The sequence below is a fragment of the Triturus cristatus genome, chromosome 5_1 (assembly GCF_964204655.1).
Source record: "Triturus cristatus chromosome 5_1, aTriCri1.1, whole genome shotgun sequence".
In the NCBI taxonomy this organism is placed as follows: Eukaryota; Metazoa; Chordata; class Amphibia; order Caudata; family Salamandridae; genus Triturus; species Triturus cristatus.
Genome location: NC_140587.1, coordinates 446,570,375 through 446,586,897, shown reverse-complemented (window position 1 = coordinate 446,586,897; position 16,523 = coordinate 446,570,375). Strand labels below are relative to the sequence as shown.

Below are 16,523 nucleotides of genomic sequence, written 5' to 3'. Positions count from 1 at the left end.
TATCTCTTACGAATAATAATCATATATTAGGGATTGTAGGGAGTAATTATTCTGCAAGTGACTCAACAAAGACTCCTCTCCCTGAAATAGACTGAGTTACTGTAGCAAGGGTAATTATTTGCTAAGCTGTGGGATCCTCCTGTAAACATGCACCTCTGAGACCACTGTGAACACACTTCAGGTGTATCAAAACCCGGCAGCAAGGACAGTCTTTACTATACCTCAGTAAGCGCACGGTTATAGTACCACCAGCAAGACACTGGCTTTTTAAAATAATATATCTTTCATTGGTTTTTCGCAGCAATAATCCAAAGATAATACATATGAAAAGACGGCATTACAGTATGCTCTTATATCAACCAACCTACTGTATGGTCCATCCACCTCTGCGGCACAAGCCCCGCCTTTCTCTTCCTCTGTAGCGCCCTATAGATCTTAGTTATTATTTTTTTCCTCCAGCCAGTATTAATAATGCTTGCAGTATTTGCGTGGACTGTGGAAACTCCGGCTAAAGCTCTCTTGGTATATTTACTTGTCTGGCCTATTGCAGAAACTGAGCCCTCCCTACTCTAAAGTATTCCTGTGCTTCCTGGAAGGTCTCAAACGTATTACTGCTGCACAGACCTCCTGCTAATTCACGCACCCCTTACTCATCCCCGAACTGTCATGTCCTTCCCAATATTAATAAATGGTTGTTAAATCCATCGGAGGGTGTGCAGTGTATATTAAGGTTTTCTTGATGATCCTCCAGACCCCCTGGTCACTTGTTTATTATGAATGGGTACTCACCTGGAGTCATGTCAGCCAGCATTAATGCCTCCCAGAGTGCTCACCATGGGCAAGTGCCCTCCAGGAACTGATCTTCTCAGTTGTGTTGATCATCAAGACATTGACTTTATCTCTGATTCACAGGGAGCACACATTGATTTTCCAAAGAGATGTTGATCACAGGTTGTTATAACAGGTACAGCACTGGAATAAATGTCTTACAGCTGTCGGTAAAAGTGTCAAATGTTCAAAGTCCAGCATTAATGCAGGGTAGAAAGCCGATCCACCCCCCAAATTGGACATAATATAAAAAGGCACACACTTTCTCTTTCTCTCTCTTTTCAGCAATGATGGTCCACGACTCTACATGAATTATTGCTAAAGCATCAACTTTAAGTATAACATGCAAATGCAATCTTTTTTATTATTGACAAAGTAGAAGGATACAAAAAATGAACACCTATAAACCATCAATCCATACATTATCCTGCTAACACTCCCCTGTGTATTATTCTGTAACAAACGGCAGGGAGGTCTTGCAGATTCGGCCTCGATGCCTATCTTGAATGAGAGCTCAACAAACACGTATCTCACAGGACCTTAGAATGCTGTAGTCTCCTGTAAACTGCCTCCTTTGTAGGTCTTTTAAAGTTGTGTCTGACAAGTCTTTTATTTAAGTGAAAATAGCATTTTTTTGCGTTGAATTTTGCTATTTCAATTTTTTTCTGATCTCCATAGGACTGGGGGAGGAGGGAATGTTAAAGATTTTAAGTTTATCTGCACTATCTTTAACATTTACAAATAAATAAAGCCTTTTGTGCAAAGAGAAAATTTTTCTTCTCTTTAATGCATTAATTCCCTATGGTATCCTGCTAGCCTCAGTCTAGTAATGACCCTTGGTCTTGTGCATTTAGAGCCAGGTGTCGCGGATGATGTCGGACGTGCACTCCCTCATGGCAGCAGAAAGACAACATCGGCAAGACCTCGTGCAGGCAGATCTGGAGAAGCGAGAGCTGATGGAGCTTCTGAAGAACCTTCAAAAAGAGAGTAGAATAAGTAGTGCAGATGGGAGCAAGAAACTGACAAATGGCCGACCTCTGACGCGTCTGGAGAGTCTGAAACGCAAGCCTCGAGAGGTTACAGTCATTTAAAAGGGTAAGTCTAGAAGTTAATTTTGAATCTCACAAAGGACTAATGTCATATATATACTAATCCATAAGCACTGAGGAAGGCTAAATGCCTAAATGCATTTGCTTTATTAAATCTGACCGAACACGTCCCAAGTGTGCTCCGCATCTGTGCAGCTTTTCTATTTTCATGTGACTTCGCCCTCACACAAAGCGGTAAATAGCACCCGCCCTGAGTTCGGCAGTGAAAGGGTGAGACTTGGAGCGTTTATTGACAATGTCTGCCAGAACCACCGAGGAGAAATTGAAAATTATCCTATCAGCGTGAGCTGTCAATGATTGAATTGCAGGACTGCAGTAATATACTCAAAGCTGTAGGAATGTGCCACATTTAACCTGGGCAGAGTCGAGGGACTGTAATTCAGTGAAAATGGCACCGGTAATTGGAGACACAGTAGCCGGCCTTATTACGAAAGACTGCTGATGTTGCGTGCGAGTGACATCAGACATTTCTGTTTTCTTTCTATTCAAGACAGTATGAAGCGATTGTCAATATAAGACTGGGAACTATACAATATAAGAAATATGGAATGTCTATCATTAGGCTGCAATATGGAAAACGCACGTAGGCATGGCAGCTAGGGAAACTGACATTACGACCATGAATTTTGCTAGTCCTTCGTTGCTGGCCGTGAATGAGCGTGTCTCCAATGAGATTACACCAAAATGTAGTTAAATGTGTGGTATGTTTGTTGCGGAACCCATAAGCACTGAGGAAGGCTAAAGGCCGAAATACATTTGCTTTATTAAATTTGACTGAACACATCCCAAGTGTGCTATATATATATATATATATATACATATATATATTTATTTATATATATTTATTTATTTGTTAACTCTTTATTTACTTTTTAGGTCTCACCTGGCGTGGGCTGCGCACATGCTCAGTCTCGCTGGCGAGATTTAATGACTTTGGGTATTTCTGTAAAGGGCATTAAACCCCGCCCCTCTTTTCCATTGGCCGGCGTCACCGTTTATGCTAAACGGTGGCCAGCCATTGGAAAAGAGCTCCTTGTGACGTTTTTGTTCGGCTTTTTCGGCCGTCCCATTTGGACGGCCTCGCCTGCTTTGCGTTCGTCGCAAAAGGTTTCTTGTCTTTATGGGGCCATGTGTTTCAAACCAATGGCCCCATAAAGACAAGAAAGCTTTCACGACGGGTGAAAGTGGACCGTGCTTGTTGTTCGAGGCAATCAGTCTTCCACACATCTTGTTGCACTCTAGCCTTAATTTCACAAAAGCTGAGCTATTTTTTCTTTGTACACTGCGCCGTTATGCTACGTGTACCTAAAATGAAAATGTAGTACGTGAGTATTATACAAAGTTTATTGCACAGCCAGAGGTGATATCGGGGATGTTGTGCTACATGGCAGGAGGACGTTGGATGAAAGTTTGTACATAAGGAGGGGGCCCGGGCGCCTAAATCCTCACCTCCAGGACTGGATGTATGTACATAAAAGCCCATCTGTGCGCCTCACAAAGGGCCCATTAGGACTGTCTGATTCAAGGGGCGCTGAAGGCTGAGTTCCCCCCCCCCCCTCACACACACACACAGGAAGCGCCCATGGTCACTTATTGTTGCAATAAAACCTTTAGCTCTCCCCGCTTGAGCCGGCGGACCGGGAACTCCCTGTCTTTGTGGTTTAAGGCACGGAGAACTTGGGCCGAGAGTAAGGGGCCGCGGCTCAAAGAGAATTGTGTTGCCCCTCGTCCTCCTTGTTTTTTGGGGCTAGAAACAATGTGTTTTTTTCACAGGGAAGACACCATTAGAGGTGGTGGGGGGTTTGTAGGAAGGAGAAAGGCAGTGGCCCAGGCCGAAACCCGGAGGAGATAACGGGACGCACCCCGTCTCCTTTCCACAGTGTCCGTTACATACTCCTTCGTAGGGGTGCTGTGCATTTGTCGGTCGGGGACCCTCTGTGCCAGCCTGGCATGGGGACCGCAAATAGAGTATTGTGGCAGCACTCCGGGGCACGGCTATGAGAAGACATCGATAATCGTCTCTTGTAACTTTCTAAGCCGAGGATGATAGGAAAGCTTCTCGTGGCCGCTGTGTGGATCCTTCACAAATGAACGAAAATCGAAAGATGGAGTGAAACACGTGAAATAGGGGTCCCAACGCCCGCGTGGAACGGAGCTAACCACTGCCAGAGAGAGGTGGCTGCCTGTCGCTTGCTTGTTATTTTTCATCTCTATTTATCTCTGGTGATTTCAAACGAATCTTAGATCGTGGCACCTGACTGCTATCTTTTTGTTGACGCTTGTTTTTTTCTTATGTTAACTTCTAAGTCACTTTTATTGTTATTTTTTTTTAATGATTTCTTTCCCGGACACGTGTTGTTTTTTCACGCGGTCTCTGAGCGCATCTCTTCGCCCCTTGCCCGGATAGTGCAAGCGGTGCCATCTGAGACTGTGCTCAACAGGCGGGGGGAGGAAGCAAACCTCGGACGGAGAAGAGCCAGCCCAAAATATAAACCAGGCAGACAACGCGGAATCCCGCCTTCTAGAGAGCATTGAAAGCGCAGTTTTATGTATTCCTTGCTATAAGTAGATGTAAGGAGCCAAGTAAGTGATTTGTTCTAAAGTGTGTGTAGGTGCGACAGAGAGGGACTTAAACAATAGCTCTATTCATAGCTTTTATTGTCACCTACCTTTTCCTCATCTGTTTTTTTGGTACTTTTCTACATCCCAAATCAGCATGCTTGCTACAGTTTATTATTAACTGATTTTTGCTTTTTATAGATTCGGGTTAACAAGCGCTCCAAAAGCGAAAGAGGATCGCTCCGGAGCTTGTCTTTTTGGGGCCATGTGTTTGAAACACATGGCCATAAGGATAAGACAAGCATTTGCAATGCAATAGGTCTCGTATTTACGCAAGTTTAAGCTATTGGCATTGTAAATGAAAATGCCTTTTTTTTAAAACATAAATAAAAGGCATTGTCATTTATAATGCCAATAGCTTAAACTCACGTAAATGCGAGACCTATTGCATTGCAAATGCTTGTTTGTAGTAGTAATCCAGGGTGTTTACAAGAGTAGCATTAACCTCACATTGACAATACAGGGCCTCTTACAAACTGCGGTCATATACAATCACTTTGTAAAGATGCATTCATAAAGGATGGTCCTCCTTGTTCTCAGAGTCTCTATCAGATGTTGAGAGTCGTCCTAGATGTGATCACAGCAGAACATCAGGCATGGTGGTAGTCAGGTTAAATCCGTCCCTATCTCTCTTAATATAGGTATTAAACATCGCCCAAATTCTTTCAAACCGAAACATTCTATTATTGATTATGGCAGTCAACCACTCCACGGAGTAAATATACCAGATCTTGGACCACCATGTTGCTCAGAGGGAGCGGGTTCTTCCAGGTGTGGGTGATTGTTAATTGTGCCTCTAGTAATAAAGAAGTTCACAACGTGCCCCTTGGAGTAGTGTACTTGTAGGTAGAGTCTTCCCCAGCCTCACCCAACAGTAGCACTAGTGGGTCCAATGGCAGGGCCACTGAACGTATCTGACGGATCTGCTGTAAAACCTCCACCCGTAATCGTTTCACTTGAGTACATTGCCACCACATGTGGAGATAAGAACTCCAGGTCCCACAGCATCTCCAGCAGAGATCAAACTTTCCAAACATGGTGTGGAGGCTTACCTGGGAGAAGTAGCACTGTGTGAGAATTTTGTATGAGTTAGCTTTATCCTGCAAGCAAATAGAGATCTTGGCCACTCGCAACCAAAGCTGTTGCCAGGTATCTTCCGTGATGTCTTACCCAGATCCTGCTCCCATTTCAGTTCATAGGAGTGCCACTGGGTTTGGGAGAGGTTACCCTCGATGACAGAGTTGAGTAATGCCCTTCTCCATGGATCCCTGGGTGAAAAGCTTCTCTAAGGGTGTTTTAGCTCTGCTTCCTTTGTCCTTCATTGAGTGTGTATTCACCCTTTGGAGGAGTTGATTGAGTCTAAACTCATCTGCTCCAGTCAGTTGGAAGATCTGTTTGCATGTGAGCCTATCGAAGGTAGCCACATCCTGATAAAGGTCCCCTAATAGTAGGGGAACTCCCCCCTCTTCAAACTGCTTGTTCATTGTACCTGGTAGAAAATTAGGATTTCTTAGAGTGGGGAAGAGTGGAGAGGGGTATGTGGTGGTCGCATGGTGATGACTGATCTTATCCCAATATCACAAGAGCATAGCAGTTTCTTATAATGGCGCTGGCGGTGGAAAACGGTCACAGGGCCTCAATCACATGAGATGGTGAATGGCTATGGGGAAGCAGCCCTGTTAAAACTAATGTTATGTTTCTTTTATTTTATACAGCCACATCTTTGGAATGTATGGTAAAGCTTTGATATGGTTTATGTAAATAGTTTATTCTTTTTAGCCGATTTTAGCTTAAGTTTAAATAAAGAAGATTTATGCACTAAATTTGTTATCCCGACTACATTTCTGATGCCCCTTCCATTCAAAAGTATCTTTTCGTCTCTGGATTCAAGTGGCGCTTAACAGCGGCGAGTCCCGGAAGTAGATGCACAGGGCATTAAATAAACGCGACAGGGATTGAGGTGCTGAACATTTGGTCAGCCGTTGTGAGCTTTTGTCTAAAATTTACTAGAATAGTCCACGCTGTAAAATGTGGATTCTGCATAAAAACAGTAGAACAATAATGGTTAAGATTGGCACCATTTCCGGTTGCACTCTTATCATTCCAAAGGCCAGCTCCATCTTCAGTCACACAGTTCGGCTTTATTTTGACTGCAGATCAAATTAGCTGAAATTCTTTTAAACTTTATTGTGATGGGTAATTATTTATATATATGTATACAATTGGTGTGTAGCAATCAGTAGGCCCGATGAAGATGGATAGTTTATAAACAAATTCAGTTTAGCTGTAGTTACATTCTCCAGATGGTTGAAATATGATTAAAATTCAGTCCATGTGTCAGGGTGGTGGCGGATAAGGATGCATCATGAGTTGCAAAAGCAAAAATAAGTAAATTGGAATGAATCAACTTAGAACAATGCAGGGTGTGATATGTAAAGTCTGCTCATTCAGATTACCTTTGGGGAATTTATCAGTGATACCTGGGGGCATATTATCAAGAACGGCGTTAAAATTATCGCCGCTTTAGCGGCAGGAAACTGCCACTAAAGCGGCGATAATGGGCTTGATAATATGCCCCTGATAATTCCAATAGAAGCCCAGATTCACACCAGAACATGGGTTTCTATTGGAATTCTCAAGGGCATGTTATCAAGCCCATTATCGCCGCTTTAGCGGCAGTTTCCTGCCGCTAAAGCAGCGATAATTTTAATGCCGTTCTTGATAATATGGCCCCTGCACTGTCCTGATGGAGGTCAAGGGGAGATATATATGAACTTTTAAGAATTTGATGATTAAGTTGTCCCTGATAGAGTCTGGCATGCTGCCTTCTGCGCTTATGTGCCATCTCACTATTCAGATCTGTCTCACAGTCATCTCCAGTCTTACAGAGAGAGGTGTTTAATGTAAATTAGAATAAGCAGATGCGAGCATGTTAAAAATGCTGCTTCATCCATTCCAAACACAACCATGAATGAATATCGAGAATTTCTTTGTTTTGAATAATTTCAAGTGATGAAAGAGAGTACCCTCCATGTTTGATATTAAAACCTGATAAGCTTTTAATTATGGCCAGCGCTTTCAGTGGTATCAGTTGTACTTGTTTCCAGATGTTGCGGTCCCAAAATGACCCTTTGCTTTGGAGGATATCCCTGTTGTCTCTCTTGGGCCATGCTGCATTATACAAAACTTCCGAAATGTTTATATGTTCTCCAGAACATACCTTTTCTTGCCTTGAAGACTTTTTCACTTCATGCCATTCAATGCTTAGATTGCATAAGGGATCCAGTGGTACATGCAGAAATGTTCTGAGGCTGGTGTATAAGATGGGTCCATTGATTTGCCAGAAGTATCATTGGGCCTCAGAGCTACTTTTAATACATAAGTGGGTTTTTGCATCTCAGCGGGATCAGTTGTTCAGAATTGACAGACATGCGTTTATGTTGAGTGAACACCTTATCTGCCTCTCTGGAGGTAGGTTGAAAGCTAACCTGTCTCAGCCCACACAGTCAGCTGTGTGAGCATAGAAGACTGGTGCAGAAAAGACCGGGCGCTTACTCCTCTGTGGACCAGCGCAACTCTACCTGACCTTGGACAAATGCAGAGGTTCAGGAAGTAGGCCCACATTGGCATCTTGAAACTTGGTGATATTTGGGGGGCTACAAGGTTTTATATAATTTCAACAACTGCATGAGGCACTTCAGTTGGCTGAATCTGATGCCTTAAAATATTTGTAGGTTAGGTCTGCCTCGCTGGAATGTGTACATGGCTAGGAAGGCATCCCTAACACCTTCCCCATGGAACGCAGGATTCTGATGAATAGCTGATGAAAATGGCAGGGTGTGTGACATATAAACGACTCGTCATTAATTTACAGTAGCTCTGGACAAGTTACTGTTCATATGGGAAGAGATGCATTAAATAAACTGTTGCCACGCCCGAGCGTGGGAGGCGCTGGTGATGGAACTTCAGGGGCAGATGTCTGGCGCGGGGGAAGCGGGGAGCACATCTGACAGGCAGGAGGACGCGGTGGGTGGGGAGTAGAGGAGGAGTAATGGTGAGTGGGGGAGGGACCACCTGGGAAGGAGGATTAAGCTCCTGGACATTTGGCGACACTGATAAATGTAACGCTCTCCTTTCGACGGTGGGGGTGGAGGGGTTTGTATTGCATTGTTGTCTTGAAAACAATAAAAAAATGTTTCAAAAAAAAAAATAGACTGTTGCCACTTCCTTTACAACATTTCTGAGAATATTAAAATTCATGTGCTCTTTTTTTTACCCCTAGTCTCATAATTCTGAAACTCTCATCCATTCAGGGATAATGCTTTCCTAATCCTAAACATGCTCTTAAAAGTGAAGAGTGTAGTTTGAACTGGCCTGTGATACAGAACGGAAGAGAACTTGGGCACAAAGTGGATAGAGACTCTGATGTATCTAAGGGAGGTAACAAAGTTTATCTCTTGTTGTTAAGAATTCTCCATCGGATATACTACAACTGTAGGTTGTTGTTAAAGACTGAGGAACAACAGATGATTTTTGCTTGAGTGGCCTTGACTACAAGGGTAACCTTTTCCAAATAATTTTGCAGTGTCCGATAATGGAAGTTTCTACGTGTAAGTGGTGCATTTGCTAGCCTTGATTTAGAGTAGGCCACTGAATGGATCACCCAGGGTGATGCTGCTAAGTATGGGGGGGTGTGAATACAATTTCATCAAGATACATTCAGCTTTTTTATGATTATAGGTCTGATTGTAGCAAGACGAGAAAGGGCACGGCTCTGGAGAAATAGCAGCAGCATGGTGTTCCAGTATGGATTGGTGCATGGCAGTTAAAAGACAGTATATATTTAAGGAAACAACCATTACAACGCATGTGTTACAATGCATGCCCTTACCCCACATGTCGTTACAACGCGAATGGCTTGTTGTAGGGGGTAGAAGGTGTTGGATTTAACTCCAACACCTTCCCTACTGTTGCACACACTGGAGTTGGAATAGTAAATTATACTATTCCAACTTCCAGCGCACCCTCGACAGCAAGTCGGGGTAAAGATTTATGTTGTAACGGCATGCAGGGTAATGGCATGCGTTGTAATGTCATACAACCATATATTTGATGGTGATGACCCTATAGCTTGAGAAAGTGTGGAGGGAATGCTTTGGACCTGATAGATGCTTGATGATACCCAAAAGGCAGGCTGCTTTTGGAACAGAAAGATTTGGTATATGTATAGGCGTATTACCCTTTAATTGTTTGTTTTATGATATGTTTCATATTTTATTAGGAAACTTTTATACAAATTTTTGATTTTTAAAAAAATATAATGAAGGTAAAACAGTATTGTATGAGAATGTCAAATGTCTTAGTGGAAAGGCCTGAAGCTTGGGCACATGACAATCATTTTTCTAAAATTCATCATGGCAGATCTATTATCAACAATGTATTAAATAATAGGACCATTTGGCATACCTGTTTCAATCCGTTTTCGAGTTGAGGTACCCCTGGGAAGTTTCCATGATTTCTCAGGTGATCTTCAGACCACATATTGAAGTACAGAAGAGGAATCACCGGTCAGAATGTAGAACCAAAACCCCACTCTAACCGCTTCTTCTGTAGTAATTGTCTATTTGTTTTATTGAATGTGACTTTATAATCTACAAAAAAATAATTATTCCCTTTTGAAGGTGCTGCTCTGTGGGCAAACAAAGCCTACTTTCAAACACTGGCATCAGTGAAAACGCCTTTGGCAAACATGTTTTTTAAAGCGGAAGCCACCGTTTTGGTTCTACTCCATCTTGAGCTGAGATAACTCCGCTGATAAATCTTATTATTATGAAATCTGTTTATTGGCATTTTGTTGATATAAACACAGCACACGGTACATTTGAGCAACCTGATGGTCCATGAGTGAGATAAGTCCAATGATACATCCCCAGTCATGAGTATGGTAACAAACAGGATCAAGTGCCACACCCACTTGCTAGGAAAGACAGACATTATGGGTCTCGTAGGCTAGCACCATTATCGCAACATCCCCTTTGCTTTCACGTCGCCAAGGGGCTTCCCCAAGGGAGCCACTCATAATTCACCCACACTTCCCTATTGCAGTCCTCTAAACAGTTCACTTAAATAGCAAGAAAAAAAAGAAGGGGGCAGAACAACAAGTGCCCCAACATAACAACAGCAGCAAGCTCGGTCCTTACTGTGAAATCCCCATGTTCCGTCCCCTGATCTGACCCCCCCTCATCAACTCCCCATCCCTTGGTGCAGACAGCTCTGTTGATAGCATCACTCTACCGCTGATAAATCTTATCAAGATGGCATACAGCATAAGAATTCTCACACATCATACTTAATGAGTGAGGCACTGTAGGAAACCAACAGTTTGCTATGCTTGGAAAAAGCTGCAGTTTTGATTGGAACTTGTGGCTGAGCTCCTGTTAGGCCACACCAGTGTAGTTCCGATAAGGTAAACATGTTTCTGTGAGCAATCCTTGGCATGACCTACCCCCATAGCTTGACAAAAGCACAAAGACCTTCTTCATAAAAATTGCACATGGTACATGCCCAACATAACAATTAAGAGATCTGTTATTTTGCTCCCAAAGGAATTCTGGGATAAGATCTACGAATATATCAAAAAAAGATTTGGCTTCCTCCCTTCAAGAAATGTCTTAGGCCAACTGGTATGCAGTAAAAGAATTGGTCTGTGCAAATCTGGCCTATTTCCCCAATACTTTATGTTCACACTTGATCATAAGACAATCCTCTCGACATGGAAAGACCTGGCTAATACCTCAGTTCACTCTTGGTGGCAATAGTTACGCTACACCAGAGGCACTGAACATATTATGACACAACAATTACTGTGGATCTCATCATCCAGTCAATCTGGAACAAACTGGATACTTAACTGGAGAAACCTATACCACCATGACCAACTGATTTCTCAATAAGGTCTTTAGATCCCTGTTGCACTTGTTGTATAGATAACTGACCTGCAGCAACCGATTCTCTATACATCATTAACATTGCCATCTCGCTCTATTGTACTTATTTTCGTATATCAAATTGACTCATAACATTAGATAAACCTAACTATAGTAAGCATATTCACCAATGCCTCCACAACGTGACAAGTGAAACCTATTGGCCCACTATTTTTTAAATATATATGTAGCTTCAGTATAACTAAAGTATGCAAAATTGAGGCCTAAATAAACCTCTGTGAGCTACTATGTTAACCCTCTCTGATATATGATATGTTGAGGATCTAGATGGGCATGTTGCAGTCTTAAATGATGTGGCAGGATGGTATATGTGTATTTCCTTCATGAAAACTCAATAAGCGTACCATGAAACAATGAGATGTATTATTTTAACTCCCAAACTAGTTTAGTTAAAAAGAGTAAAACATATTGATTTGATCGGATGAAGGAATAATTGGGATCTCACAAATCAATGGAGTGCGATTGATCACGGCATAGACACCAACTAAGGGTGACTGGCAATGAAGCGTGGGCAGATACAAGTTGTTGGTTCATAAGAGGCTGTTGTGGATGATCCTGACATATTTACGCTTTGTTTCTGACCATTTCTAAGCAAGGTTGGTAAGGGTTTGGTGGCTCGTTTTGGTTTAATCTATGGGTTTAGAATTTTTTGGGTGGTTTAAAGTCTTCAAGTGGGCAAGGTCTGAAACTTTAGACAAATAGAACTCCACTAGACCGGATTATTATTTTTATTGGTTTTACAGCAGGCTAAAACTTCAAATCAAAAGCTCCTAGCAGAACAAACCTCCAAATGTACCCAGCAAGCGAATGAGGACTGGCCTCGACATGTGAAAACTTGGATGGGGTTGGCAGCAATAGTAGCCAAGTGAAACATCGCCAGGAAATGGGGGGCCACCTCTACCCCCACATTGAAGGACTGGGAAAATGACCTTGATTGGTGCTGGCAAGCCGAGACAGTGATCTATAAAATCTGGGAAGCGTGGAGGGTATACCGGGGACTCTAATGGGGTGGAGGTTTAAGGTTGTACAGCCTATGCTTGATGCCTCTAATTGGTAACACATACTACAGATTTGAATGTCAAAAGACTGATATGATTCTTTTTTTTTAAACAAATTTTATTCGTCAAATGACACATATAAAGCAGGGCTTTGTAACCCAGAGATGTCTGCACAATAAGCATATAACATCATGACTTTGACTTTTTCGTAATGAGATCAAGGAGAAGTGGAGAGCAATACAAATGAAAGAAACCATATGAAAACTCCCACCCAACGCCCCCCACCCCGTCGCACTAACAGCTTCTCAGGAGCAACCCAGCAATGGATTAAGCACCACAACCACTCGCTACAATATACCAAAATGCAAGAAACTACGGCTTGCAGCAGCAGGGTAGAATTAAACTGGGTTGAGGGGCCTTGCTGCAGAGACCGGCTCCAGCAGCAAGCCTCGGTAGTCCGCCCATCGCTTCCAAACTTTGAAATGTTTATGTGGGCACCCTCATGCAGTAAAAACGGGGAGCTCCAGACCCATGCAGAAGTCCAGTCCCTTCTTCCATGCAGACACTGAGGATGGTGCCGGTGCCTTCCATGCCCTAGCAATGTCTCTCTTCGCTAGCGAGAACCCAAGCAGCATAAGATGACGTCTATAGATATTTCCCCCAATCCCGTCCATGACATGTAAGAGCACCAGCTTCGGCGAGTGGGGCAGGTCCCAGCCCAACACCTCAGAGAGGCAGGTCACAACCCCTCTCCAGAACCGTGACAAGGAAAGACAGTGCCAAACTGTATGTATCAGGGTCTCCTCCTCCCGTTTGCACCTAAGACACACAGGGGAGGCCACCAGTTCCGCCCTCCATGAAAGAACCTGTGTAAAGTGGACCCGATGAATATATTTAAACTGGACAAGGCGCATACATACTGCTATGGCTGCCACCTGGGGGTGGCCAGGGCCTCCGTCCAGTCTTCCTCATCAAGTGGACCAACATCTCCCTCCCAGGTCTCTCTAACCTTCTGCAGTGTGGGGGAGCAGTGCGTAACCAAGGATTGTTAGATCTTAGATATCTTGTGATCCTGAAGGTCTCCCATAAAAATCTTCGCTTCTGTTGGGCTGAACTCCGCAGTGACTCCAAGCTCTCCAGGCAAGGGGAGAGGGCGTGCCGAAACTGGAGATATTTATAGAATTGGGTTCTCGGCATTTGGAAATACTTTTGTAGGTCCTGAAAGGTCTTCAGGATCGGCCCCCGATTGACATCCCCAGGGTAGAGATACCAATGCTATCCCATCCTCGAAACCCTGGCAGAGTAGCTAGTTGTGGCAAACGACCATTGTCATCATCAGTCTTTATTCGATTTAAAAAACAATCATAAAAGACACAAACATAGTACATAAAAACATACATTTCAATAAATACGTTAAAATACCTTTAAAAAAACATTAAACACTTCAATGGACTGACATGTAGTAATAAAAACACTTTTAAATAATCCCTGGCTCGGTGATAAAAGGGAAAACCCAAACACAAAGTTCATTAAAGCCCATCAAGGGTACGCTTAATTGTTTTTCTCCGCAATGCCCATGCCCAGCCCAAATATTTTGCCAATGCGACAGAAACTATTGTTAAAGAGCTAGTGCGCAAAATGCGTAATGCTACAGCGCAGCTCCTTGTGCCGAGAGATTTGCACATGGGGGAAAGCCAAACGCGCCTTGGAATGGTAAATGCCGGGCAGGCAAACAGAAAGTGGGGAGTTGTTTCAATTGCAGCCCCGCATGCAGGGCACTGCAATTCCGAGTTCCTGGCCCACCTTCCAGTCAAAAATCTAAGAGGCAAGGAGCCAGCTCTAAACTGAAAGTAGAGTTTCCTGTCGCCCACATTAGTCACCAAATCCCAGTATTGTTCAAGGCTGGGGGAGTCTTTGAACTCGAGAAAATTCCCGGACATCCCTGTAGCTCTACTCAATACCTGGGAATCAATTCTTTCCCAGTATGCTATTTTGAGAGAACTTTTTGATGGAAACTGGGCAGTCGCTGGGTCAGTCCACATCCCTTCCATACCCATGTCTTTTAAAGACGCATGTAAGTTCTTCAGCCACTCGATTTTATGGAAGACATCAGTTTTTATAATGTCCATGAGGCCATTGGCATAGTGGGAAAGTTCAGGAGTAGTCCAAAGCCTCCGCCAGTATAAGACCGGGCGGAGCCTTGCGATATCCTTAATGGACCTCCTGCCCAGATCATACCTAAGTGGGATCAGAGGGGAGCTCTGAGGAAGACCAGTTATACTACGAAAGAATTTATGCTCCACACTTGTCAAAGTCGCTAGCTGATCAAAACCCCAGAGCTCCGCCCCATAAAGGACAGAGTTTAGGGCCTTCGCTTCATAAACTTGCAATACCGGGCTTATTGGTTTTGTGAATGACCTGCTAAATTCCCTGCTCAGGGCACCAGTTAACTGTTTAAATCGCAGGGAGGCCATTTCAAGATGCCGGCGCCAGTTATTACTACTTGAAATTTGCAATCCAAGATACGTAAAATTGGTTACCAATTCAAGAGGTTGCCCATTCATGAACACTCTTTTCCCTTGGAAGCTGCTATGAGGGTTAAAGGCCATAAATTTCGTTTTTGCCACATTAACCTCCAGACCATGGTCGAGGCAAAACTCATCAAACAGGCGGAGGGCTTTTTGCAGACCATTAGATGTTCTGGATACGATAAGCGTATCATCTGCAAACAATAATATGGGGATGGAAACACCAGCCAACCTTGGTGCGTCGGTATTCACAGAGAGCATGAGATCAACTATCCCATTGATGTAAAGAGAGAAGAGCGTGGGTGCCATAGTACAACCTTGTCGCACACCACGCTCAACCGGGAACTCAGATGTGTCCTCACCCGCCCCACCCCACTGAATCCTAGCATAGTTGGACTCATGCAAACGCATCACCATTGTCAAAGTTTCTTTGGGGAGACCTAGCCTCTCAAGGACTGCCCACAACCGGTGGCGGGGAACAAGATCGAAGGCAGCTCTTAAGTCAACAAAAGCTACGTAAAGACTGCCCTTCCCCAATGTCACCACCTTCCAATGGAGCTGGACAAAGCAAAAGACTTGGTCCACCGTGCTGGTTAGTTTCCGAAAACCTGCTTGGAAGGGTGACAGAATGTTGTTATCATCGATCCATTCTTGGATTTGATTCAAGACCATCCTCCCTACCACCTTCTGGATGGAATCAATAAGGCTAATTGGCCTATAGTTTCCTGGGAGCGTCCTATCACCCTTCTTAAATACAGGTATGATGACTGCCCCCCTCCATGATTTTGGGACTGGTGCGCCTACAGCCACAGCATTAGCCAATAGGGTTATATACTTGCTCCAGTTATCTTTATCATGGAGAAAAACATCCGAAGGAACCCTGTCCTGGCCAGGGGCACGTCCACTGGTGGCTGAGCATAGGGCCCTTTTAGCATCTTGGATGCAAAAGGGACCCTGAGAGAAAAAAGCATGATTTGGCACCCATGCAAAATTAAACGAGGTATTGCAAGCATATTGAGGTTTGAAATATTGGACCCACTCTACCTGTGAGACATAATTAGAAGGACTATCAGGCCGCCCACCTCTGTCCCACTTAAGAATGTTCCAAAATAACCGGGAATCTCTAGTACGACAAGCACTTTTTAAATCAAGCCAACGTTGCTCGTCCCAGTTCTTTTTGGCCATTCTTACAGCTTTTTTGTATGCTAGTCTGGCGAAGCGGACACAATCATTTCCTCCATTAGACAGAGCTTTCACCAGGTTGGCCCTAGATTCTCTGCAAGCACTGTCATACCATCTATTTTTCTTAGTTGGAGCCTTATTCTTGTTCCTCAAAGGCTTCGTAAGATAAGAACCTATTTCAGCAAACAACTTGTCATGGCATTCAGTGACTTCAATATTGCCTGGGACATGGATTAGCATACCCTCGAGCTC

General features: G+C 43.6%; 1 protein-coding gene across 9 annotated transcripts in view; it reads left to right on the top strand.

The window, feature by feature from the left end:
- The window catches only part of LOC146831037 (RING finger protein 151-like), a 313,078-nt gene that overhangs the window by 277,903 nt on the left and 18,652 nt on the right, over positions 1 to 16,523 (top strand). For all 9 annotated transcript variants that reach the window (XM_085605257.1, XM_085605254.1, XM_085605256.1 and 6 more), the window contains one exon: positions 1,683 to 1,923. In XM_085605257.1, the coding sequence (XP_085461383.1) occupies positions 1,683 to 1,919 (237 nt within the window). In that variant the 3' untranslated portion in view covers positions 1,920 to 1,923. The remainder of the gene's footprint in view (positions 1 to 1,682; positions 1,924 to 16,523) is intronic.